This window comes from Sinocyclocheilus grahami, unplaced genomic scaffold, assembly GCF_001515645.1.
Source record: "Sinocyclocheilus grahami isolate Dianchi unplaced genomic scaffold, SAMN03320097.WGS_v1.1 scaffold221.1, whole genome shotgun sequence".
In the NCBI taxonomy this organism is placed as follows: domain Eukaryota; kingdom Metazoa; phylum Chordata; class Actinopteri; order Cypriniformes; family Cyprinidae; genus Sinocyclocheilus; species Sinocyclocheilus grahami.
In genome coordinates, this window is record NW_015505400.1 from 1,655,267 (window position 1) to 1,682,271 (window position 27,005).

Consider the following 27,005-nt stretch of genomic DNA (forward strand, 5'->3'; position numbering starts at 1 on the left):
TATACAATTTATCTCAAAGTTTAAAAGTTTAAAATATTCAAGACATGTTGCACATATGTATTGAAATTGAATTGGGTACTAATATATCAATACATGAATTAGAAGTTGATTGATATTGGATTTTACAAATAAAATGATAATGTGTTTTTAAAAGGCAAAAAAAATGACATTATTGTGCCAATACTAATAAAATCTATATTCTGAATGTGTTAAATATAAGGGTGACAAGTGATTTAAATCTATAATTTAATGAATTACATGATTTGCCAATTAATTCATCAAATTTACTGCAATTTAATCCTTTTAATTCATGTTTCTATGCAAACAAAATTGACTTTTAATTATAAATGAGCCCAAAATCCACTGGGACTTTTATTTTGGAATGTATTTGCTTTACTACTTCCAGCTGCTCATTCAAAAACATGAGGGAGATCAAATGTGCACTCTTGCAACCACCTACAAAATATTACAGTGTAAAGATCACAAAGGAAACAGTCATAATTCATCAGTAGTGGATCATATTGGCTGCAAACTGCTCTGAATCCACGTTCCTGTAGAACGTGTAACAGCACTGCATCTTCAAACATGCAGCGCTCACATTTATTTAATTAAACCATTGTCTTTTGAAATTTAATAATCAATCACATTAGGTCGTATCGCCACATTTGTTACAGCATTTAACATATTTAAAACTTTTTAGGACCTTAAACTAAATTTGAGACATTTTTAGGACCCAGTGAATCCTGATATTTGTAACGTTTATGCTATCTCATGTCTAACGATGCATCTGAAAATATACATATTAAATGTGTTATTTTGTGAGGAGAGTATTTGAGTTTATAACACAAGTGGAAGCAAACAGACTGCATGTTTGTGTAACAATCTAAAGAGCAACAAATCATAGAGACTGTGATCCAGCTCAGGTCTTTATATTCCGAAAAATGTTGACATGTTGCGATATTTCCAGTTTGAACTCTTACCTGTAGCTTATCTTCATAGTTGATTTCCTCTTCGGAGGATCTGAGTTCCTGGGTTAAGTGGAACGAATGCACCACATGCTCCGGAGAGACAAAGTCGTTGATCACCTGGACGCAGCTGTGCAGGTTTTGCACCTGTACGGATGAGAGACACACAAATCTGAGTGCGCAGTGATGTGACAAATATCAGAAAGATGATGGTGCTCTGGAACTTCAGCTAGGTCAGAAAGAGGACGTTTGACTGTGATTGTGATTTTGCTGAAAACCTGTATTACGCAATCTACTACATGCCTTCAGTCACCTGATTGACATTATAATTTAGCAAGTAAAATGCCTTTTAGTATAATTGTTCAAACAGATCGTGGTCTTTTACCAATCTTTACTGGTAAATGTAAGAGTAACTTTTATATTGTCAGTAATATTACAACATTTACTAAACTGAAGCAACTTAAGTTGATTATCCATACATTATTTTTTAGAAAAATTTAAAATCAAGCTATCAAATATGATACATCAGGTTTCTGAGGAACGTTTATTTGTTCATCTCTCAATCATCACTGTATTGCATTGCATTATGTTTTGCCCTCCACAACTACAGAGCTTTGATCATGAAGCTAAGCATTTAGATTTCAGCTTACTAAGACATACTATTGGGAGATTGAGTTTGACAACCTATATTTATATGCATTTTACGTAAGTTATATTGTTATAAATATCTCATTGATTTACATTACAAACTGTCAGAATTTCATCTTACGTTTTGTCCAAATAAATATCAACAACTGCACCAATAATATTTTTGCTCAGTTTGGGCCACTGGTGTTGGTGTTTCATATACGATACTCTACACATATGAAACCCTTTATTATTATTATTATTATTTTGATTCAATAAACCATTTCATTTCGAATAAATAGATTTTTCTAACTATTAGGCTTTACACGGTTAAAGTGAAGTTAAAAGCATTAGCTTTTCATTTTTTTTTTGTTGATGTTTTAAATAATTAAAAGATATTCAGACAAAGTGTGGCTTAAGTGTTTTAACAATTTTTAGCAACAATGTAAACAAAACAGTGAGCTTTGTTGCTTTCCATGTCTATAAAGTGGGGGTTTTTGGTCTGAATAATCAATAACACAACAAAAGCCCCAGAACGTAGTATATATCATGATTTGCTCATGTGATATCAGTGGTTTGAGCAGAATATGCAGACCTGGTGCAGAGCTCCAGCAGGGATCAGGACCGAATCACCCAGAAACTGCACCACAGTCCAGCCCTGAACGGCATATTCTTCCAGCAGCCGCTGACGCAGCTTACGGCTCAAGTACCAGCTGGGCTCACGGATCGGGTCGCGATCCACTGGGATCTCCACGCCCTGCTCTTTCGCCAACTGCCATGTCCAAACACACACAAACATTGAGTTAAAAAACAACAGCATATGCCCTAAAGATCTGCACACGCCAGAAAAACATGTGAAATGAATCCTTTAAAACTTCCTTGCAAAAGGTTTTATGAGGACACCCACTCAGAGAGAAAGAGAGAGAGAGAGAGAGCGAGCGTCACTGCAATGATCCACTGTATTATTTCAAGATCAGGGGAGAAATCAAATCAAAATAACCTTGTGCAGGAACTCTTTAATCTTCTCGCCGTCTTTGCTCGTGTAGATGTGCCACAAGGCTCCGGGAGTCTCGCTTGAGTCCTTTAATCTTTTCTTCACGTTGTCATCCAGATCTTCCTCCTCCAGCCTCTTCAGCACTCCTGTGTGTTTGGCACAAACACATTCATGCGGTTACACAGCAAACACCGCGCAGTCAGCTTCATTTCTTATAAAGGCAGGGAGTGCCATCCTCTTTTGAAAACAGAGTGATGTTTAAAAATTAATGGCGAGGAGTGTGTGTGGGAGTCTGGCTTTTATATATTCTCCTCATGTCTGCCCATAAGACAACGGCTAAAAATAGAAAGGCCATCACAGTAAGGAGGAGCAGCTGATGGCATGACACACGATGCAAAATTACTTATAAACTTACAACTGGAAATTTAGATGCAAAAAATGTGTTGTTCAGAAATAGTCATGGTTGTGATTTTGCAACCATCATCACTTTAACACTTTTGCATGTCAACATCATTTACACATCATTATTCAGCAACTGGACCCGTGTTGAACATCAGTGTGAACTACACCAGTACATAAAACCATGATCCGCACTCAACAAATATAGTCTTCTTTTTGTGTTTTATTTTACATGAATCACCAGTAGGACAGAACACAAATGTGAAATGATTTAAAACAAGCATTAAAATAGCAAAAAATCTAGACATTTTCTTTCTTTCTTGAAGATTCGGCAAGTATTTAGATTGAATATAAAGAGTAGTGGGAAACTGAGGGGGATGGGATCGGAAAGGACCACGAGCCGTGATTCAAACTCGGGTCTCCCCTCCTGCTGCGGCTCCAACAAGATATTTCTTATTTTTAAGTCATCTCCTCAACAATTATTTTTTTCCCTTTAAAGAGCGAAGTTTCCCACTGTCTTGGAAAACCTGGATATATGAGGAAGCCTAATTTTAAAAGTGTGATTTCTATGCCTGGAAATTCATGTAAATTCATAAAGTTATAAAAAGCCATGGCCATATTTATAATGAATATACATTCTTTTAGTTTGGCCAAACTCTAAGATGTTTTATTGGGTAAAAATTGAGTACAAAATAATTTCAAAAAATGTATCCTTCATCCTTTTCCAGTAAATCATAAACAAAGGGAAACAAAGGTCATTGGGCTTTCGAACACTGTTGAGGACCACTGGAATAAAAAAGGTTGAGAACCACTGACCTGTTACGTTAGATGTAACATCACACCCACATGGCTATCTATTGTAGTAGCCAACCATTAGAGGATTGTAGATGATCAGAGAGAGCACAGCGGTCATGCAAAACTACAAATGGTTTTTAGTTAATACCATAATAATATATCATATGTGAAACTCCTCCCTGTTTTTACATTTTCTCTCTTATGAGTGATGAGAAAAGCTCTTTTAGTGCTGCTATGGCCATGTACTAACAGGGAAAACTCCTTCCAGATGCCTCTTTTACATTTCATTGTTTCCACGGTGGAAAACATGTTCTGTTTTTTTTTTTCTCTGAGCTCAAAGGTTTAAGGATCATTTGTCGTGCAGAAGGCTATCCCCCTCTGTCTCTTTCTCTATCATGGCTGACCAAGTAAACAGACAGGCTGTTGACAGCTGTGTGGTGAGCGGGCCTCAGGCTTACCCGTTTTGGAGAGGACACCATTCCCTTTGGCCACTCCTACATAAACCAGCACGCTGATGATGTCCGACACCTCCATATGCAGGTTAGCGGTTCCAAAGTCCTGCTCCTGAGATGCTGCCACACCTGAGATATAGATCATAAACACCATATTCAGCATGTTATCAAAATACAAATTTTATTTTTTACTTTTAATTTTCACCATATAGATAAATCATAAATCATAATTTAAAAAAAATACAACAAATGCTACCATAATATACAAATACTATGTAGATAATACATTCTAATGAGAATTTGGGGGGAAATTGTCATGAAAATAATGTCACAATACATAAAAGGTAAATTATTATTTATTTTCATGTGGGGTGAAATATGACAGGTTTCATGAAATCCCTCCAGTAATTTAATATATTTGTTTGATAAAATTATTTAATTTTCTACAGTTAAACCATGAATACAACAGAGCAATATGAACACCATGAATACAACTAAAAATATGTGTGTGAGAGAGTAGTACCGTAAGCACAGCAGAGGCGTGGGCCAAGGTCTGGCCGCACAAAGAAGGAGGGCAGATGGGAGGCCAGGTTGAGGTTCCCTTCAGGGTCTGAATACTCAGGCATTGGGAGGTTCTTCATGAGATCATCATACCTACACAATAAGATGAAGCGCATGCTAAAACAAGACTAAAACAGAGCTATGCTTGATAAGAACATACAAATGAAATATGGAAAGACAACATGAAACAGCATTCGCAATCCCTAAAACAATGGCTAAATGGCTACTTAGCATGTCTGCATGTTGTGTTTTTGTGTTAATGTCGTACCTGGAGGGCATCAAAGCCATAAACTCTTCCCCTGAAGGCCAGTCTTTCAGTCGATACACTACAGTTTCTCCATCTTTTGACTTGGGCCGCTCTGCAGAGAAAGCATGATCAGCATAAACAGAAACAGGTCGATTAATAAGATAATTGCTCATTTGTTTACTTCAAGTGGCACTCACTCGTGAGATCTTCAAAGCCGTCCCAGAATTCTTTGACGCCTGAGTTGGACATTACTCCATCCTTGCAGTTCAAGAGGTCTCCCTGGTGGTCGGCAAACTCCTGGTTGAAGGATTCTGCCTTCCACAAGCTGGCGTTGAGCTTCTTGTGCACCCCAGAGACCAGCACCGGCTGCAAATACACCGCACAGGAAATGGCCTTTTTATTGACAGCTGAGATCACAACCACTACTTGAGTACCAAGACTTGCTTTTTGAACAGTGGAAAAATATGAGGCCTGGTTAAAAAAGAAATTGCAAGATGGATTACTCTAAAAACTAAACACAATAATTACATTGGTTGAAAAGCCTAAATCTGTGAGTATATTATAATCTGAGTGCCAAACTAGCTTCTGCAAAAGTGCAGAGCTCAATAATAATGATGTAAGTGTTTCGGTGTTGCATTGCCACTGCAAATAAATCTGAAGCATAAATATGAATTCGTGGAGGTATTTCTTTATTTATTTTCAAATTTTCTTTTTGTAAAAATATTTTCGAGAATTAAAAAAAAGTTGTTTTGGTTAAATGAAAACTCATCATTCATCTGAGTTAAAGTAAGTAAAAATTGTAACTGCTGGTCTGATTGGGACATCTAAAAAAAACTTAAGTTACTAGTGAACCTTTTAGTATCACGTCTTATTCTCAAAAGTTCTTAAAAGTCTAAAAAGAGACTGTTGTATGCAACAGATCAGCCTAAAAACCTCTGCATGCAAAGCTGGCACACCCTTAAAAGAGTGTGAACTACACAGGCACCTGAACATATACAGACACTGAATCTAATACAAAATCAACGTTTTCATGCCATCTGCTATCTCGAATGGACATGTTCACTGAGCTCATTGCAGTGTATTATGAGACTGCGTTCTCTGTGTGAAATGTTAAAAAGCAGTATAATAACAGTAACTACCCTTTGGAACAGCTTTAGCATTGGGAACCTTAAAATGCTGCATACATAGGCAGCTTACTGGGTTTTGGAAGAGCCACATTTTATGATGTAGTTTACTTTCTGTAGAGATGTATAATCATGGTCTAATGAACACAAGTCAATAAATATCATCATATCACAACAGGAAGAGACAGAGGTTGTGTCCAAAATTGCCCCATACCCTTCTCTAGTGCTCAATACAGCCATTTTACGTGGTATCTGAAACCACATGGGACATTATTGAGTGCACTTATTCAATCCCATAATGCATTGTAATAATGAGTGTAAAGCCAGTGCACATGCAAAAGCCATCTCTTAGCTGCATTGTTAGGGTTGCAGCGAATACATTCACGCATTTCGCCAGAAGATGGCATCTATGGCCCTTCTGGCACAATCAATGGCTGAATTCACTCATTTGTTTTCATTCATTCATGCTCTCCAGCCACAGCAGCCAATCACCACACCGAATTCACACATACACGTCACTTTTCATGACGGCGTTTCAACTTTGCTTTTTAAACTGGAAGAACGAAATTACTCCAAAAAATAACCACTTTTCCCTAAAAACATAATGAGTGTTATTGTTGTTTTCATTGATGTGCAACCTGTACATATCTGTTAAAATCTCAAAAAATGTATTTTAGAGTTTCCTTTAAGGTTATTTCGTGATTCACATGGGTTGTACTTCTCAAGTTGGAAAACATGGAAATCTGCATAAATATGGAAAAATCACATCCCCGGATAATGATTATTTGAAGCACAACCTGTAATCAGTACACAGGATTATTAGGATTATCCTGACTGCAAGGATATCAGTGGCAATTCTGCACAGGGCTCCAGGAAGAGTGACTCAAAACACTACATGCGTATTAGGGTTTTTGCCAATTTTATAGAGTGTTATATTAAAGAAGCAAGAGAAAATATGGGAAGAGGGAACAAAAGGATCAAGAAAATGTTCTGAGCTGAACTAATATTGGACCATAGCTCTAGCAGAACAGAAAGTAATGTAAGGTTCAGAATTTAGTGGGCTTTTTTTCCACAGACCTGTCCTTGTCTCCAGCATTCCCTGAAGAGTTTCCAGTTGTTGCTATTGCGGTGGTCTTTGAGCCAGAGCAGCCTGCGCTCGTAAAGCCAGCAGTGTGGGATGTCTGCATATAGTTTGGGTGGTTCTTCCACTGCTTTCTTTCTCTCAGCTTTGGGCTCCTCCAGAGGCTCATGCTTCAGAATCAGCTTGGTGCCACGGCCCGCCGGGATCTTGTTTTCCACCACAGAGGCGATGATGTCATCAAGGATGTTGGGCATGCTGCGGCCACTCTTGACAATCTGTGGTAGGAAGACCACAAAAGAAGCCGTAAGCTATTTTAGACAATAAACATTTTTTTCTTTATAGTAATGCAGGCTCTATGTCACAGGGGTCCTCAAATAGCAGACTGCGGTCCGGTTATGGACCCCAGCTTGGTTCCAATCAGACCACGATACATGACAATGGTTGCACAATTTTAGGGGTAGTTTATGGTTTAGTTTTTTTTTTGTGCTATATCCTCTCATTTATTTTACCTAGCTCCATGTGAGTTGCAACAAAATATAAAAATGTTTTAGACTTAAACCCTGAACCCTCATACAGTGCCTTTTCTGTCACATGGCCTTCTGTCGTACACAGGTGTCTATAAACAAAACAATAATAACCTGATAAAACATCTGATCTTACCTTTAATATTCATATCCAATTAGGCTCAACAGATGAAATATTAAAAAAATTTGTAGAAAAATTCTCACCACTGCTTTGTCTCTCGGGGGCCCAATATCCGCATCTTTTATGACTATTTTGACCATGTGACTGTTTATTACTATTCCAAAAATGTATTGTTCAGACCTCCACTGAGAAAGAAACATAGAGACCGGACCTCTTGGAACATTAATTCAATACCCCTGCTCTTTATGCTAGCATGGCCATATTTTTTGTAAACTGCCATCCATGTGATAATGACTCATTTCTAGATGTTTACATTATTTTTTATAATTATATTGTCTACCGATCAAAAGTACGGAAACGCCAACTTGATTATAATTACTACTTATTTTTATTTTTTTTTACATGTATGCAATTTATATGTCTACAAAACTGTTCTTAAAACTAGAATTCAAGAATAAACCTTTAGATCAAAAGCTTTTTAAAGTTAAGTATGTGCACTTTTTAACTTTTCACTGGTTGTGTATATATGTTGCCATCTCTGTATGCTGGTACTGTCTCTCTGTTTGAGTGTGATCAGTAGGTGTTGGTTTTCTGACCTGTGAGGCAGTGGAGTACACTGGAGCGAATGCGATGCCAGCATCAGTGGAGCCCAGACGCAGCTTGCCTGCGGTGGTGGTGAGGAGGTCTCGTAGGGTTGATCCCTGCTCCAGGGATGATGCTTTACTGTGCAGAGACTCCAAAGCATCTGACTGATCCTTCTCCTCCTTTATCTTCCCTACACCTGACTCCTTATTTTCTGCAGGAGAGAAGTACAGGCTGTTCAAAACCTCAGGTATCAATCTCTTTCACATCATATGAAATTCAAAAGTAAAAGAAGTAGTAGAACTTTTGGTTTATTTCCATTATATGATACATTCCCATAATATTTAGTGGGAAATTATGTAGTGGGACTTTTTATTGGAATTTTAAAGTCATGATAAAACAGAAGCAGCGACAGATCTATTCTTCCATATTGTGACGTACATTTGAGTGTATCAGATTATCGAAAAAATAAAAAATTTTCTTTCTGTTTCTTTCAACGACTGGATTTTAAGATGTGGACATGGCACTCAAAAGTGAGGCAGAGTTTGCAGGTGTTATGAGATTTTGAATTAAAATAAAATAAAATAAAAAATTACCAAAAAAAAAAAAAGAAGGAACATACACGGATAAAAAGTTTAGAGTAAGATTTCTAACATGCTTTTTATAAAGTAGCAGAGTTTAAACTCTGATCAGTTTAAAAAAAAAACTCTGAAGACCTTGATCAGCTTGCTCAGGTGTCTCTGATTTGGATTGGAGCTAAACTCTTCAGGGCAATGGCCCTCCAGGTCCAGATTTGAGGGATCCTGCACACTATTACATTTTTCAGATGTACAATTTTCATTTGGGGAAGAATAAAAAGGGGTTAAAAAAATCCCACTGACTTTACACAAGGAAGGATGTGAGACATTTCTGGAGAACAAAATATCGCAGAGACTTGAGATTGGGCTTTTTGCAAGGTCCTAAAACACCGTAGCAACTACCAAGCAACTGCAATGTAATAAAAAAACTGCTCAAAATGCTAGCAACACGTTACAATGTGCCATGGCATGAACTATATACTCTATTATTATATTTTAAGAGCTGACACGAAACAACAAAAATTTGGGGAAGAATAAAAAGGGGTTAAAAAATCCCACTGACTTTACACAAGGAAGGATGTGAGACATTTCTGGAGAACAAAATATCGCAGAGACTTGAGATTGGGCTTTTTGCAAGGTCCTAAAACACTGTAGCAACTGCAATGTAATAAAAAAACTGCTCAAAATGCTAGCAACACGTTACAATGTGCCATGGCATGAACTATATACTCTATTATTATATTTTAAGAGCTGACACGAAACAACAAAAATGCAGACTTATCAAAAAGCGCAATTTAATTCTATATGCCGCACTGGGCAACAAACTGAGCTGAATGTGTGTCAATAATCACAGGGCTGATGGTCTTTTAAGCGCAGTTCATTTGGAGAGAGCGGCATGTTTTAGGCATGTGAGAGGAGCTGAAGAACTGGATAAACATGTGGTTAGGTGAACCCTTTAGAATGTGGGAGCTCACAACTGAGAAGGCCTGTAACATGCACCACTGAATGTGAGGACTGAGGAATGCTGGCGGCCTGTCAAGCACGCACACGCCTGCAGAGAAAGGAAAAACACGGGGGCACCTGGCAGACCTCTGGCCCCTGGCTACCAATAAATTCAACCGTACCTTAAGTTAGATTTTTTTCTGTACCCACCCTTCTTTTCTTCGCGGGACTTCTGCTCAGCCAGATCGGCCAGGAAGTGCAGAGGCGACTGGGACTCTGGTGGGGTGAACTTGCTCTCGGTGCTGGTGTCGCTGGCAGGACTACTTCCTCCATTGGCCTCTACCTTCGGAGAGGAGTTTTGCTGGCCGCCCTCGGGCTTACACAGTGAGATCTTGTTACTGTGATTTAGCACGTTTTGTAACACCTGTGACAAGTAAGAGTGTGTCAGAGAAAGTTCAGCAGATTGAGGAGAGTGAAGGGAAATATTGTGGACTTTTAGTGGTTGAGAGATGAAGCAGGACTGTATGTGAAAACATTCCAGCGCAGAACAGAATGTGAAAATCTGTGTGTGATTGAGAGAGTGTGAGAGTTTGTGTTTACAGCGAGAGCATGCACACTCTAGTCAAGGCTAATGCTCTATTTAATTTCATGTGAATGGAAATGTGACTGAGAGGGATAGATGCACAGTTTGTTCAATGGGATTTATTGTCTCAAGGCCTTAAATCAGGTCTGTTTTTTAATGATTTGGCAGCTGAACAATCAACATTACAAGCTACTGAACAGAATTTGGTTGTTGCGAATAGACAGTGTTATCACATGAAATACATTACTTTTTTCACGCTGGTCACACTGAACCATGTGATTACTGGATTTGATTCATTTTACAGAAATTGCCAAGGCAGATTTCCATTTTTATGTCCGATACCGATCCTTATAATTAATAGATTTAAATTATTATACTATTATACTAGCAATTTTCTTTCATATATTTATATTGTTTCCCAGAACAAATATCTAAACATTTTTAAATCAACATACATTTGCTTGAGATACATAAGATACAAGTCTTGTTTTCTGAAAATGTTTATCAAATCAAGTGAGTATATTTATTGTGGCCATGAATTAAGAATTTCTTCCCACAATTTTCTGTCCATTCCCTTGTTTTAGTTAAATCATTGACACGAAGAAGAATTAATTCCCAAAACTTATACCTTGTTGTGATTTAATTAAAACAAGGGAACAAATTCTTAATTTGTGGTGACAATTTAACTAAAACAAGGGAACAAATTCTTTATTAATGGCAACAAATTCTTAATCATAATATTGAAAATCTAATTCTTAATATCCAAATTTTTTTCACATGTCATCTGTAGAGTTCTGTAAGTTTATGCTTAAAACAAGAAAAAATATCTGCCAATGGAGTCAAAAAATAAACTTGTTTTCCCTTTGAATTGAGTGTATCTTAATTTAAGTATCTTTAGATATTTGTACTAGAAAATAAAACAAAAATGCTATGTAGGAAAATCATCAAACACTTAACATACAGTACAACAACCATGCTCCCCTCATAGCTTGTTTAATTCGTGTAAAATTCAAAAAATGTCATCTACCCTGACTGAGGTCTGCCCAATGACACACTCACATACCTGGGAGACGCCATTGGTGGAGGGTAGCTTGTTGTAGAGGGTGTTCTGCTTCCAAGCACATGAGCAGTGTGATTTAATGCTGTACTTCTCCCTGAGCATGTGCATAGTGTTCACCAAGTCCGTTAGAACTAAAACACACAGACAAAACAAACAAGTCAAAAGATACAGTTGTCTCTTTCTCTACCTCAATCTAAAGGCGTAACTACAAGCGATTTGGGATCATTCCAGAGTGAAAGTGTCTCTTTCCGTACCAGTTCCTGGAATGATCTGTGTAGGCATCAGGTGCTTGTGATCATGAGGCTGTCCCTTGACACACTTCAACCAGGCATACAGCTCTTTATCTGTGAAATAAGAAAAGGTGGATTACACACAGAGGCTGAGAGTGACAACAAACACAGGAAGGGCGCTGTCACTGGCCCGTTTTCCCGTAGAGGAGTCGTGGCGTTTATACTTCAAAATAAATACCGAGCTCTGAGCACTGTAGGAAAAGATACACAGATGTGATTCAGCAGAAATGACACTTCAAGAGCTGGAGGGTTTTTTTAATGCCCTGCGGCAGAATTCAAGCCTAAGAACACAGGAGGAGCTGCTGCAGGAAGGGGAGACTTAAATGAGGAGAACACAGAAGAGGAAGACACAGAGACAGAGGCGTATATCAAACCCCTGGGAGAGCTGAGCTAGACAGTCCTAGAACAACTGCTACATCCTACAGCACACACACACAAGCCATTCAAACTAAACCACTATACACTTACTCTTGCCAGGGTTATTAATAAAACTTTAAGTAAAATTACAATAAACAAAAAATACAAAAATAAAAGCTTGCTCAAAATATAAAAAACTATATTAGTCTCTGATACTAAAATAACACTGACTCCTGCATGCCAGTCAGAAATTAACTTTATCAAGAAGATATCTAGCATTTTTTGTTTTTATGATATTTCTGATACTTTTTACTTGTATTTTACTTGTAGCTTCTGTTTATTTAAATAAAAATACACAGTGTGTTTTTCTTTGTCAAATAATGCTAACAATTGTAATAATTCAATTAGAACAATTATTTCAGTTAATTAAAAAAATTAATTAACATTTATTATTAAGTAGCTATAAATAATGTACAATATATCACAACTACAAAAAACTCAATTGTGCTGTTTGTTGTTGGGATTTTTTCCATGGTGAGTGTTTTTCTTTTTTTAAGAATAGCTTCACATTCCACAACACTCACTTCTGAGACAAAGAACATCAAAATCTAACAGCTCTGGGTCACTACTGTAAAAAAAATGTAAATTACATAAATAAACCAAAGGAACTGACTACAGATTTTCCCCCTCTCACATTTTAAATATCCGGGGCATTTTTCCAGTTCTGTTAGGGTTTTTAAGCCTACCACATATCAACAGAAAGAGTGTATAAGCACAGTCAGTGTTCAAAGGTGAATATGAAAATTATGACTGACCTTTGGAGCTCTTCCTCTCCTTGGCCTTGTAACAGTCCAAACACACCACAAATCCACATTTTTGGCAGACCCAATGAATGTTAAACAATGTGGCTTCACATGCGTCGCAGCTCTCTCTCACCCCGCTCACCGCTCTCTTCCATGCGATCTTGGCTGCAGAGCAAAGCAAACAGGAGAAGTATGAAACGGACATTCACAGAGCTCACTGACGTATTTCATTTTCCTTTCTCGCTCTCTTTTCGGACTGACAGGCTGCTGTAAATATAATGGTACATTGGTAACAATGTTTTAGCACAAAAAATTTGGTTTTCCATGGATTCTATTGAGCAGTGTAGCTCACCATCTTTTTTTATCCATGTAGTTGCTGTATTCTCAGTCATAACTAGTTGACAGAATTTGTCTCCAATGTAGCTGAGGATGTATTTGGAAGTGTCCAGGTCCAGGCTGTTTTCTTCATAACCTTCTGGGGCCCAAAGACTGAGTGCTTCTTCATCATATTGATCAGGAGAGGAGAAGCCATCAATCCGAATCACTCCGTTCTTACTGTACGAGAGGCTGGAGATGAGGAAGAAAGATAATGTGCAATTAGAGTTTATTTCCATCCCTAAGTGCAACCCTGTAACAACATAATGAGAGAGAGGAGAAAACTGTACACACAAGACAGGGCAGAAAAAAGCACAAGTACTTAATACTTGAACATGCCATGAGACAACGTCAGAGCAATCAAGATGCATCTGATGATGGCCAATTTTAAATGGAAAGAAAAATTAAAGACAACCACCAAGGTGCCTAGCAACTATTTTTACCCATGTCAGAAATGGTTAGAATGCATGTCCCAAGAGACGGGACTCCTACTGATCTTTTAAATACAATTAACGCTACAGGTTAACAAGGCTAACTTTAAAAAAGACAGCTCAAGGAAATGTTGTTTGCTTACTGTGAAACAAATAGGAATTTAACTATTTCACCATGACCATCTAAAACATTTTGCAACAAGAAGTTTTATAATTTCTTAAACCTAGAAACCATCTTCTGTTTTTCTTGGAATGTTCTATATTTTGTACATTGTTTACTGTACTATAGTGTTTGACTATTTCTGTTGCAGTAACAACCCTCCTTATTTACTACATCACACAAATAATCAGTATTACCGTGTAGCCTGATGAGTGCAATGCAAACGTGTTCTTTGCTTTAAACTCACCGGCGGAAGTGGTAGAAGCGGCAGAAGACAGGTGAATGGGCAGGCTCCTCTCCTTTCTTGGTGCGGACGGAGCGGCACTCCCTGCACTTCTGTAAGTTGGGCCCAATTTCAGAGCATGAGTCGTCCTGCAGAAAGGACTCACCCGTCTGCTTTAGCTTCTTTACCTTCCTCCAGTCCTTCAGTACTGATCGGGGAATGCCATCTATAAACACAGATTACACACCACAGATTCAATTACTTCATCCATTAGGAAACACATTGCATAAAAACTCCACAATTATTAAACATTAACTAAGTAATAAAGACAGGAATAAGTATTAGACTGACCCAGATATATCAGTCTATCAATAGGTGGGGATGATGAGAGAAGTGTGCAGGGTTTGAAGAGTTAATGTTTATGTTGTTACCACAACCAATCATAACATTTTTGAAACCTGACAGTTGTGACCTACTGTACTTTTACAGTGACCTACAGCTTTAGAAGCTATGCAATTACAAAGAGGCACCATTTGCAATCATCAGACAGTGCTAATAAAAGCCCAAGTGCACTTGGAGATGTTTTCCACATAAATGTGAGCATTCTAGTAGAAGCCATTTGCACAGCTGCCGACCAGATGTTCACCAAATACACCTCGCTCTCTTTCTCACACACTGGAAACCTTAAAATAACCCTTAAGTTCAAGTCAACATGAAAAAGCCATTCACAACTAATTTTACTTGTGAAATGTTTACTCTGCTTAATCTGAGAGAAACAAAATATTCAATAAGAACTTGATTTTTTTAAATCAGGAATTAATTGGATGGTAAAAAAAAAATTGATTGTAGTGGATTGTGGAGGTCTACTGCCTACATGAAGCTCCGCTGGCTATTAACTTTGAGGAGCCTTTTTTAATCAAGACATGGAGACTGTTTTGAAACCTTTATTACATAAACATTAATCAGCACTGAATTGCTACTTACTATTAACTACTAAAACTATCATCAGATTAAAAGCTGCATTACCCACAGTACAACAACAGCTTAAAATTTGTTAAACAGCCATTCAGCTATTGGTTAACATTATTTCAAGCCAAGGTATCATCAGCCAAATAGTTGCTTCAGTGGAGGACGAAGTTGCTTCATTCAGATTTTTTTTTTTCGGGGGAATAACGTAGACCCAATAAGACCTGGAATATGTACTAATGTATTCATTTTATCTAATATCATATGTGCCAAAGAAAGTAAAAAAATCTATTTAAAAAAGACCTTTTTTGATGTAGACTGTAATGCACTTACTGGTGCTGGCCAGCTTGAGTTTGGTTTTTTCCTTGGCACTACGGAAAATAATATTTGGCTTCACCTCGTCCTCCTCCTTCTCATTGTCTCCCTTCCTTTTCTGCATGTCGTTCTGCTTCTTTTTATAAGTGGGCTTGGGTTGCCTTTTAGTCCTTTGTTCCAGCTTGCTCTCACTAGAGTCTGAGTCATCACCGCTCTCAGAACCCGATTCGTATGTGCGCTTGGGGGTACGACGTGTCTTTCTGTCCTCCTGGGACAGCTTGTCCTCTTGTCCTTTGCTGTCCTTGCCCAGATCCACATCACTAGATGAGGGGGCAATCAGGTTGACGGAGCATGGTTTAATTAGCTCAGAAATGGCATTCCCACCTTTTTCAGATTTGTTTGTGTTTTTGTCCTCCTCCGAGTGTCGCGTGAGCCAGGCTTTCTTGAGCTTGTGATAGTTAGACTGGCACACCTGCGCTGGCTGTCCATTGGGCACCAGGCTGGCTTTGCTGGCAGGATTGCTGGGCGTGGAATTGTCCTGGGCGATGGTGGGCGAGTCCTGAGAGGATCTGACACTACCGCTTTCACTCTCGGAAGCACTGCTGGAGCCACGAGACTGCGCTGCAGCCAGAGCTGCTTTGGCCTTCTTCAGGTGAACAAAGTTCCTTGAGTAGGCCTGTGTGGAGCCAGTAGAGCCAGCCTGAGGCAGCGCACTAGGAGAGGTGGTTCTCGAGCCTCCCTCCTGCGACTCAACAACAGTGGGAGGGCGGCATTTGGAAGCAGAGCTTACCAGTCTGCTACTACCACTAGTGCCAGAGATGGAGAAGGACAGATCTGCTCCATTGTGGCTCTGCGTGCTAAAAGTGCTGCTGGCAGTAGCAATGGTTTCATTAGTCCTAGTGTTGCACACAGAATTGGTCACAACTGCCACTGAGCTGGGAATGACACCCGGTGACGCTCTAATCAGGTTTTTGTTGTACTGATCACTGGGAACCTCCAAATTCGTGTTTGGTAGGATGACTCTCTCAGATTCCCTACTCTCGGCCACTTTCAGGCAATCTGCCTGAGTGCGGCCAGCAAACAATCTGCTACCGAGTTGCTCTTTGGGCGCCATCTTGGGACCTGGCGAGCCGTCATATTTTATGCAAGTAGAAGGGCGGACAATAACAGATGCCATGGCTGCCTGTGGCTTCCCTTGACTATTCTCTGAATGCCAGGCCACTTTATCATGGCTCTTTGCTTCCCCGCCAGGCCGGCAGGATTCGGCCGAGCCCAGCTCGGCTCCGCTTTTCTCGTCCCTGAGTTCTGGGAGCAGGGTGGGTGGCTTCTGCTGTTCTGACACCTTCCCTGCTGAGCTGACAGGTTGGATGGGGGTGAGCGTAGGTGGGGAAAGGCGACCGTAGGCCCCCTCCTTGCGGTCAAGCGCCTGCTGGGTGGGCGGGTGAAAGACTGGCGCTCTACGCAAGGATGGCATGCCCTTGAGCTGACTAGAGGGAGAGATAGCTGGGCTGCAGCGTTCACTGACCGTCAACACTGAGGTACTGAGTGAGTGTATGGGTCCTTGTTGACTGAGCTGTTCGGTGATCTTGCCCACCAGTCCCTCTCCCTCTGGCTGGTGCTTAATGAGAGGGGGAGGCTTGGACAAAGACTTGGTGTGACTAGAGTTGTACGAGCCCAAGGACAAGGGGCTAGAGGCTGCGGGTGCCTTGTCAAAGTACGGATTGAGATCTTTGGATTGGAAAAGTCGTGGTGGCTCGTTTACAACACTATTTGACAGAGTGGTGAAGTAGTTGGTTAGAGGGAGGGACTGAGATACAGAGTGTTTGTACTTGTACAGATCAGCCACAGAGTGCTCCACCTCTTTCTCGTGGCTTTTGGGCTGGGATGAAATCCGGGGGTAGGACTCACGCTCGGTCTCGCCGGCACGGATCTTGGCAGTGAAGGGGGCCATTTCAATGCTCTCTAGAAGGATGCGACGGTTTTCTTCCTTATATTTGCTGGTACGGTCTGGCCCCTCCTGAGGCATGCATGATGGTAGTTGCTGCTTGCTATGGGGGGACTCCATGTAGAGACGGTGCAGCTCCTTGTTGGTAGGCGTCCGGCTACGGTCCGGCTCTTGCTTCAGGTGGGCATTGGCCACGCTACGCATAGGGTCCACAAACACATTCTTCTCTTGATCTCTGAAGGAACGAAGCAAAAAAAATCAATCAGCATCACAAAAAAATCTGTCAGCATGATTGAATCTTACCATATAATTAATTCTAAATTGGTGATTCTAAACTGGTAATCTAGAAATGTTTAGATATAACTGCATATCTGAAAATATCAAACTCATTGAGTATTTTGAGGTTTTTGTTCAATAGTTACAGTAACGCTGGACCAATATTCATTCTAGGGTTAGTGCTACAATGTGTTCCTCAGATATTAGGTAACTGCACTGGGGGGCTATAATAGAATATTTTAATTATGTGCACAGTCACTGAATGAGCGTACAGTGCTTCTATCACATGGCATTTGTTCCACCTCAGGTCACAAGGTATTTAACAGCTAGCCACATTTCCAGGCACTGCAGGACTGTGGGAATGGATTAACCATGTGTGTTAATGACAGACAGAGAGACACACAAGTGTGTGCATGCTCACTCTTTGTGGAGCTCTCCAGGGGTTTTGGAGAGCGGCGAGCTGGAGTGTGAATTGATCTTGATGGGTCGATGAGGCTCTGCACTGGCTGGTCTGCCCGGGACATGGCTCAAAATTCCCATGCTGTCTGCTGAGGTTACAGGAGTGGACTGGTGCAGCCAGGGGCTCGAAGTGTTCTGCATCGCGCACACACAAACAAAGAGAAGGTCATAATGCAATCAAGGCAAACCACACTTCTCTCCCGACAAGTCAAAACACAAATTGTGCATAAGAATGACTGTTCCTCAAATTAGTGAATTACCGTGAACATGAAAATCTTGGAGATGTGTCCAGACATGATAGAGCACATACAAGCATGTGCTCACACACATTATAATTTATTACTGTAGGGTAGATTGTTTCAGGCTGAGTTCAAAACAAAAAATCCCTGACAGAACCAAGAGAGAGGCAGAGTATCTGTCCCTCCTCTAAGGGGCCCTCTTACAACAACCTCAGTTGAACATTGTGCATTTAAATTCACAACACACACTGCTGCAAATTACAGTCTATATAAATTATAACAATCATGGCTAGTAAACAGACAGGCGCGCACACACATACCCTCCGTAGGCTGGAGTCTGAATTTATAGCATTTTCCGGATGTACCCACTTGTACCCAGGTGGGTAGGAGTGGGTACCGTTTGGGTATTGCCAGATGATGGGGTAGAGGCCGAGCTGGTTATAAGAGGCACCTCCATGCGTCTGGGCCAGCAGGGGTGGGTGTGGCTGCTGCTGGAGGAACTGCTGCTGCTGGTGAGAATGGTGGTGGGCCAAAGTCAAGTGCCCGAGTCCAGGGGAGTCCAGCCGGGGATGGCTGCTCAGAAGAGAGGCTGGTGGAATTGTGGGCAGTACGGTGGGCAGCAGGTGTGGGTGGTGCACAGAGTGGCTCATGGAAGAAGAAGGGAGGAGGTGGGACGGGTGGTGTGAGCTGGGCGTGAGACACGTGGCGTGAGAAGAACCATGTAGTGGATGCAGGTGTGGGTGCAGGTAAGCCACGTGATTGCTATCTGATTCAGGACGCACCAATGCAGGGTCCCGGTACACTGTAAAATGCTCATTTTTGGCGACGACAAGCGGGCTTTTCGTTGACTCGGATGGCGCCCCTCGGGCTGGCACGGGCTTAAAACTGGAGCGGGGTATGTCTGGCTCGGGTTTGAGTGCCAAGCGGCCTGTTGTGGGTGGGTTTTCAGGGTGGCGCGGTTTATGTTTGGACACCTCAGGAGATGTATTTGGTTTGGGCTTGGAGGACTCGTGAATGCTGTGGGTTTTTAACTTTATGATGTCAGGTGAAGGATTGCACTTGGGCTTGAGAATGTCAGGGGATGAGTTGGACTTAGGTTTGGGCAAGTCAGGGGAAGGACTAAGTTTATGGGTCTTTCTGATGTCCTCGGTTAGCGAAGGATTTTTAATAACCATAGATGTGTACTGCTGCTGGAGCTTCCCTCGCTCACCCAGGGCTGCTGACTCACTCACTGATGTCACCGGCCTTATGACCTCAGAGTGGGCGAATTCGCCTATGCTGCGAGTATTCTGCTGCTGCTCGCCATCTGGCCTCCTGCACTCTGATTGGGAGGCATTTAGCACCAAATGTCTGGATTCAGGGACGTAGGCATCACAATTCTGCGATGCCAGCAGGGCCGATACTGCCTCAGAGTTCTCTCTGGAACTAGGCTGCGTGTTGGCATCCTCTGTGATATCAATCACGCACTTGGGCGTGTGCGTCCGAGGTGTTCCTGTGCCATAATGGTCCTTTGAGAGGGTTTTCACAGTGCTTTTCATCTCGACAATGCAGCTTTGGACCTCTGTCTGTCCAGAGGCTTGGTTTTGTGTACAGGAGGCCGGAGGAGGCAGCGGAGATCTCCTTTCTCCCGACCGCTCGCTCTCTGCCAGCTGAGCTACCTCCATGGCCATTGGCTTGCCGCTTTTATCCTGCATCTCATCCCAGGGAGACAGCCTGTTGGTTACACTCAACATGTCCACAGGCTTGGATCCCTGGGACTTCTCCTCCTCCTCTGAAAATTTTGAAGTGCTCTTGCATTTGAGCTCATTCTCTGAACTGTGCTCCGATGAAGAGTCTATGCTCCGCTTATTAGAGTTCTCAGAGTCACTGCTCTCAGAGAGGTCAGACGTCTCTGTTTTGAGCCGCTTGAGAGCACCTTTCTTGTCCTCTTCTTCTGCTTTCCTCCGCTTGTTTGTCTGCTTGCTTTTATTTTTAGACAAATCTAGAATTAAAAAGAGACCAACTCTGTTAGGTAGAACTTTCAACACAGACACAAATCGTGCCACCAGCAAACAATTTCATGCAAGCTGAGTGAACAAGAAACTCAATCCAATTGATTATTCAAGCACAGATCAGGATGATGTCATTTTGTACATTTAGGTTAAAGGCTGATTGAATCTTAAGTGCTGCATTAGAAGTGTGATAGATGGGACTCTGGTAGAATTTATGCACACTTAAAACGTCCATTTCACTGCAGTGGCTGCACTCACCTCATCTCTCAAAGACCCAACACCCTGCCAAACACTGTACTGCAGGAATTATGATGGAAGGATCTAAATGATCTTTTACCAGGCGACCATTCAACCCAAAAGCTAGCATTGAAACTATCCAGCAGAGGGTTTTGTCAAATAAATATTTTACACTGACTAGACCATGCCAAACATAAAAGCCTTTGTATAACATGAAAACCATAATAGGGGAAAATCTAATCAATCTAGAAGAGATTAATTATGTTTTAATTCCTCAGAGTGGGGTGCTGCAATTACTGTTTCATTTTTCATCAAATTCCAAACATGACTAAATCAAAGCAATTCAGTCACAGACCTTTAATCCTTTAAGAATTATTTATGAAAACATTTAACACAAGTAACACAAATATCCGCTATATTCACCATGTTTAGAAAAAGACAGGAGAGACAGGTTGGGGAAAACGGGAGCAGTTGTAACATTTTCTTCATAACTGACAGACTGACCTGCCTACATGCATACTTCAAGTAAAAGCACCATAATCATATTTACATAATACTGCAGTAGTATGATTACTGTAACAACGATCAGAGTTTTACCTCTTCCTCCACTGTCCAATTTTTCATCTTTGATCTTCTCATCATCTGGAACACTGCTGTCAGAGCCTTTCCGACACAAAGATCGCGAGCTGCGCTGTTGACCTGGTGAGGACTGCTGCTGCTGGTGTTGCTGGGATACCTGCTGCTGAGCATGCTGGGATTGTTGCTGCTGCTGGCCCTGAGAGGCCTGTTTGGGGGTGGAGCAAGAGGAATTCATCACGGGCCTGGGGCTATTGGCCTGGGCACGCGTGTAATGACCCTGAAAAAACACAAAATGGTGCACAAACAGCAAACACAAGCATGAGATGGCTTGTAATGGATTTAGGTTATAGAGAGTGAGAGATTTTTAAGTTAAAAACCACCAATATCAAAAAGAAAAAAACACCTCCTTGCCAGCAACAAGTGTACTACACATGTCTGTAAAAAAAAATGGTCACAGAGCTAGGCTTAAAGAAGAGTTCCTATGGCTCTTAACAAAGCTTTCCAACCCTGTATCTCAAAATAATATTTTACACCCCAAATCCATTTAATTCATGCAAGCACAGTGCGTGAAATGGTAATTGGGGTAAGCATTTATTGGAAAAGTAGCACTAGTAATAAATTAGCACTTAGTAATAAATTAATGCTAAATAATTATAATAGACAGGGATATGCAGGTGGTATAAAAGCAGCTCTAAATCTATAGAGAGAGGGAGGTGCGGCCCGGTACCTGAGAGATTCCTGTAGAGCCGCTTGGTCTCCCTCCTGTGGTCTGCTTGCATATCCCCCAATTAATGTTTAAAACAGGGAAACAGAGAAGAAAAACAAACAAAAACAAAAAACAAGGTGGAACAGAGAAGTCTTGTTAATGATGAAGGGAGCAATGATATGTGTTTCTACAAGGCTCTAGGTTTCTTAAAAATGACTGTAAAAAAGCACATAGGAACTTTACTTCAAAGCTAGCTACAGACACCACATCCAGCAATAAGGACAAACGGACACTTGGACAGACATGCACAAGACAGAAATACAAGTTGGCATATTCAAGTGAATACCATGTTGATCCAGGAAGGCAGGTGCGCTGATCATCTAGCAACAAAAGCATATATAGGCATGTGTGATATGTGTGTGCTCTTGTAGGTTACACTCACATGGGCAGTGTTGCTATTCTGGCTAGAGCGAGACCTGCGTCGTGACGTGATACCTATGTTCTCTCCTTTTAGTAAAGAATGGACCACATCATCCAGAAAGGTCATCTGTGTCATAGAGGGGTCAACGTTCTGAGGCTCTAGTACCTGTACACAGAGACAGAAGAGACAGTATTTTTTTTGTTTGCTTTAAACAAATGAACCACAAAAGGCCTGCAGTAAAATCATTACAATTCAACACATTAATTTTCAGTTTTATGATAAATACTATTATTATCAATTACAATATTGATTGTGTATTTGTTTAAAATAATGTTTTATTTATATATAATAATAAAAATAATAATAATGCATGTTTGAAAAAGCATAACATTTTTCAGAACTAAAACACTGAATCAGGCATCAGATACCTGGTCGTTCATGACAACCATAGTGCGGCTAAAGAGATCGTGGTGGGTGATGATGCCCGTAAACCACTGGGTGGCTGAGTCTTGTCTGTAAACTCGCACACGGTAGCCATTCAATGAATAGGGACCTGAAAATATCAAGAACCAGAAACACTTTCAAAAACTCACATCCAATAAAACCATACACAGCATTAATAACAGGCTAAGGCAGAATGTTCAGAGTGCCAAAATTTCAGTTTGGCATATCAAACATAGCATGATGCTTTTCATTAATTTTCAATTTATTAAAAAAATAGAGCAGGAGTAATATGGACTACTTTTATTTATTTTTGTTCTTTTTACAGCACTATAGCACTTGGTCACTGTCTACTGTCATTGCATGAAAAACTGTGAGCATTCTGCAAAGCTCTCCTTTTGTTCATTCTGGGTGAACTTTACCTCAGGGAATGACACATCAATCCTTGTATCTGTGATATGCCGTTAGCCGCAGTAAATGCTGGCAGGTGTCCAAACTGACTGGAGCTCATTAATAGAGCAGGAGTAATATGGACTACTTTTATTTATTTTTGTTCTTTTTACAGCTCTATAGCACTTGGTCACTGTCTACTGTCATTGCATGAAAAACTGTGAGCATTCTGCAAAGCTCTCCTTTTGTTCATTCTGGGTGAACTTTACCTCAGGGAATGACACATCAATCCTTGTATCTGTGATATGCCGTTAGCCGCAGTAAATGCTGGCAGGTGTCCAAACTGACTGGAGCTCATTAGTGCAGGGCAGATCATTCCCATTAATTACTCCTGAACACACCACTCATATGACCTGCTAGATCAGCTAACCCTTTACTGTCCTTGTGTCTACAGCAACCCAAAATGCATCTCCCTCACACACATTTTGCACATAAACCGTGGGGCAACGTCTGCATAAAACCAGACAGTTTTTCTTTTTCTTTTTGTTCTCTGTTTCCCCACCAAATCCTTTGGCTTTGAGATACTTTCCATTCTGCCCTTGTCAACTGCCAAGTTCAACAATTATCACTAAGTGTGGGCCTGGAATTTTTTTATGGACTTTGTAAACAAGACCTTCTGCCAAGACCAAAACAACACCCTCTGCCTGAACCAGCCAGATACAGTGAGCAGTCTGTCATTTTTAAAAACCACATCAGGTTTTGTTGTAGTTGTTTTTTTGTTTTTAACACTCATTTTACTTCTATAATGTCACACATTTCCAAATGAAAAGGAAGGGACTTTTCTATTTTGGATCCTAGAAATTGGGCATTCTGCACCAGAGAGGAGCTAGAACTGAATGCGAGTTGGCAGCTGGTTTGGAAAAAACTACTCCCCTCATTGTTAAATATTTTTGTAGGTGAATCATCATTTAATCTCACATGACATAACGTGAGATCACTTTAAGCAAGTAAAAAGGGTAATTGAGTTAATGTTGACTTTTCAACACAAAAAGCAGGATGGTGGGCTCAAATTACTGATGCTGTGTCATCTAAATAGCACAAGATTTAGAAAAAAAGTTGCAACTGCCCATTTAGAATAACTGATGAAATGTGACCACCTTACCTTGCATAAAAATTTCCTGAACTTTTTGGTCTTTCACCCACGCTTTCACTTCTTCATGGAGATGTGGATAGTCCCTAAAAACAGGACATAAACTGTCCAACTCATCCTGCAGAAAACAAACAAACACAAAACGTCAGCATAAAACTTCCAAAACTATAAGGACGCAATGCAAAGTCAGATCAGTGTTGAAGGTCACTCAATCACCCTGGAGTTTCAAAAGAGGGTGAAAAAATTATCCACATAGTTGGTCACACAAATTCGCCATGTTAACCAGCAAAAAGTTGCTTGGTCTCTGTGAGTGATGCTACTAACATTGGACCTATATTACCTGCAAAATTTCACCCAAAGTCTGAGATTAATCTTAAGTCTAACTGCTTACAATGACAGCCACTCCTCAGCAAACTTCCTGATTTGAGGTGTTGAGGTTTGTGGCCCAAACGGTGCAGGGCAAGATATGCCACAAAGCGTTATCCGTAAGGTTAGTGATCCCCTAAGCCTTAGCATGAGCAACAGCAACAGGCTTTGCAATCACCGCTAAAACGTTTCCAGTCACAGAAATATTTGAACAATCTGATGAAGGCCAGTGACCCACAGAAATTGAAACAAGCACAGGAAAGCTCTCACACCTCCTCATGCACGGCAACACTACATTTACACAACATATACACAACAACGTACATTTCTTGGGAGCCCAGCAGTCAAGCAGATGTGTGTGTGTGTGTGTCAGGGTCTGACAGGGTGAGAGGGATATCCGCCCTGCACTTCCATTAATTGTTGATGGTGATGAGGAGTGGAGAGAGGGCAAGGGGCTGACAGGAGCTCCAGTTATTTACACAATCACACAGCAGGCCTGATGAACACATGGAAATACCTGGAAATACCCCGCTGCTGACACACACACATATACACACAGTGTAAACAAAAGCCCACACTGCTGCCATGTGATTGCTGGCAAGGGTGAATGACAACACATCTCAGATCAGAAAATCAGGTACTTCAATGGAGCCATATTCAATCAATGAGTAGAATTTTACATCTTTACTTTTAAACTTGAACTTGAGTGAAATCTGTGAGGAGAAATCAAACTTCGCTAAACAATGGTAAATGTGACTGCACCTTAAGAATTAAACCAGCAGTTTCTGATCGCACTGTTCCTTTAAGAGTTCTATATGTAAATGACCTCTGTTTTGATTGGCTAATTTCTGTGTACCAGTATAAGATTCACACTTAAGTTTATCAGGGCATGTCAATACTGGTAGGTAAAGATATGTAGATATTGGTGGTCAAATGTTAATGTGCTCAAGGTTGCAATGTCATATCCCTGTTTTTTGTTTTTTTGCCATGAAATAAGCCATCCATGATGTCTTGCACTGTTGTTCATAACAAATGTCAGATCAGATCTGTAATTTAAAAGTGGAACTAGCAAAAATGAGCCAATGAAGTAACATCTTTGCATCTGATCAAGATTACATGGAGTTTGGGAAGAGGGGCTGTGGTTTGTCTTAAAAAGACAGTGTTGAATGGCCAGTGTGTCTAATCCTTGGCGAATATAAACGGTCATATCGTCCTTTCCCTAGTGACAACCATCGCATTACTCAAGACACACATATACACACCTTTATTCCAGTTTCTATTTTAAAACAAGAGCATTGCATGACATGATTTATTTACTGGCCTGCAGCTTATAAGCTCTTCTACTCAACGACAGAAAGAGGAGCATCCGAATAAAACAAATAATATTCCATGTTCAAATGTTTCCTATCAGAGCAACGCACGCTTGCAGGAATGCAAAGTTGCTCACCATCAAACAAATGACGAATGCTGTGAATAAGAACAATAAAATTTAAATAGACGAGAGAGACATGATCTCATTCCTACAGTCTGGTCGAGCACCTTCAGCAGGACTTCAGCAGTAATCTCATCTTCTCCTCCTCCTGTGCACACACACCCTCGTGAAGGACGGAGCAGATGCACTTTTCTTTCCATCCCCCACCTCATTCTGCACCGGGCTGCCATCCATCACTTTAACAGCAATATGTTCCAGGATTTTCCACATGGTGCTGCGGTGGAAGACACTGCGAAAGCAGGGTGGTGCTCGGCACTGGGGAAATAGGAAAGTGTTTCCAGATCCAAACTCTGACCCAGATAAAAACAGCTTCCTTCCCCCTTCTTGCTCTCCGTTCAGCGGCCTGGAGCCTGGAAACAAGGCTGGGCGTGGTGCTCGCACTCTTTCTCTAGCCCGTCTCCATGTTCCCGAAAAACAGCCTTTCACCATCCAACAGCTGCTCAGAAGTGTTCCATACTGTTCCCTGGCTCTCCAAAGGAATCACGTTTCAGAGACATCTTATTCAGATTGTCCATGTGACATGCTTCATTCATATATGCTGTCCCAGACAGGCATAATTTGCAGAAGTGTGTCTGCCACTGAATAAATAGCACACTTCACCACGGTTCAGTGCCATGCAGATCCGTAAGAACGTGCTATAGGGTGCTACCCGTAAAATGACACCGTGGTTCCTAATTAGGTCCAGAAATCATGTCATGCACCATCTGTGTTTGTTGACAAGCTGATGCTGATTGGATGAGACTGGGATTTCACATGGA

The 27,005-nt window shown here is 40.8% G+C and overlaps 1 protein-coding gene across 3 annotated transcripts in view; it reads right to left on the minus strand.

Moving 5' to 3' along the window:
* The window catches only part of jmjd1cb (jumonji domain containing 1Cb), a 146,422-nt gene that overhangs the window by 1,264 nt on the left and 118,153 nt on the right, over positions 1–27,005 (minus strand). The window contains exons 4-26 of one of the 3 annotated variants that reach the window (XM_016287333.1): positions 24,402–24,507; positions 22,837–22,961; positions 22,430–22,573; positions 22,009–22,050; positions 21,300–21,558; positions 18,795–20,455; positions 18,198–18,370; positions 15,574–17,735; positions 14,299–14,500; positions 13,438–13,652; positions 13,098–13,250; positions 11,890–11,979; positions 11,639–11,766; positions 10,203–10,416; positions 8,487–8,686; positions 7,242–7,520; positions 5,238–5,406; positions 5,062–5,152; positions 4,756–4,886; positions 4,239–4,361; positions 2,593–2,732; positions 2,188–2,364; positions 981–1,112 (exon numbers count right to left, since the gene is read on the minus strand). In XM_016287333.1, the coding sequence (XP_016142819.1) occupies positions 981–1,112; positions 2,188–2,364; positions 2,593–2,732; positions 4,239–4,361; positions 4,756–4,886; positions 5,062–5,152; positions 5,238–5,406; positions 7,242–7,520; positions 8,487–8,686; positions 10,203–10,416; positions 11,639–11,766; positions 11,890–11,979; positions 13,098–13,250; positions 13,438–13,652; positions 14,299–14,500; positions 15,574–17,735; positions 18,198–18,370; positions 18,795–20,455; positions 21,300–21,558; positions 22,009–22,050; positions 22,430–22,573; positions 22,837–22,961; positions 24,402–24,507 (7,116 nt within the window). Of the gene's footprint in view, positions 1–980; positions 1,113–2,187; positions 2,365–2,592; positions 2,733–4,238; positions 4,362–4,755; positions 4,887–5,061; positions 5,153–5,237; positions 5,407–7,241; positions 7,521–8,486; positions 8,687–10,202; positions 10,417–11,638; positions 11,767–11,889; positions 11,980–13,097; positions 13,251–13,437; positions 13,653–14,298; positions 14,501–15,573; positions 17,736–18,197; positions 18,371–18,794; positions 20,456–21,299; positions 21,559–22,008; positions 22,054–22,429; positions 22,574–22,836; positions 22,962–24,401; positions 24,508–27,005 lie in introns of all 3 variants that reach the window. The other 2 variants (XM_016287332.1, XM_016287334.1) reach the window with 2 other exon arrangements.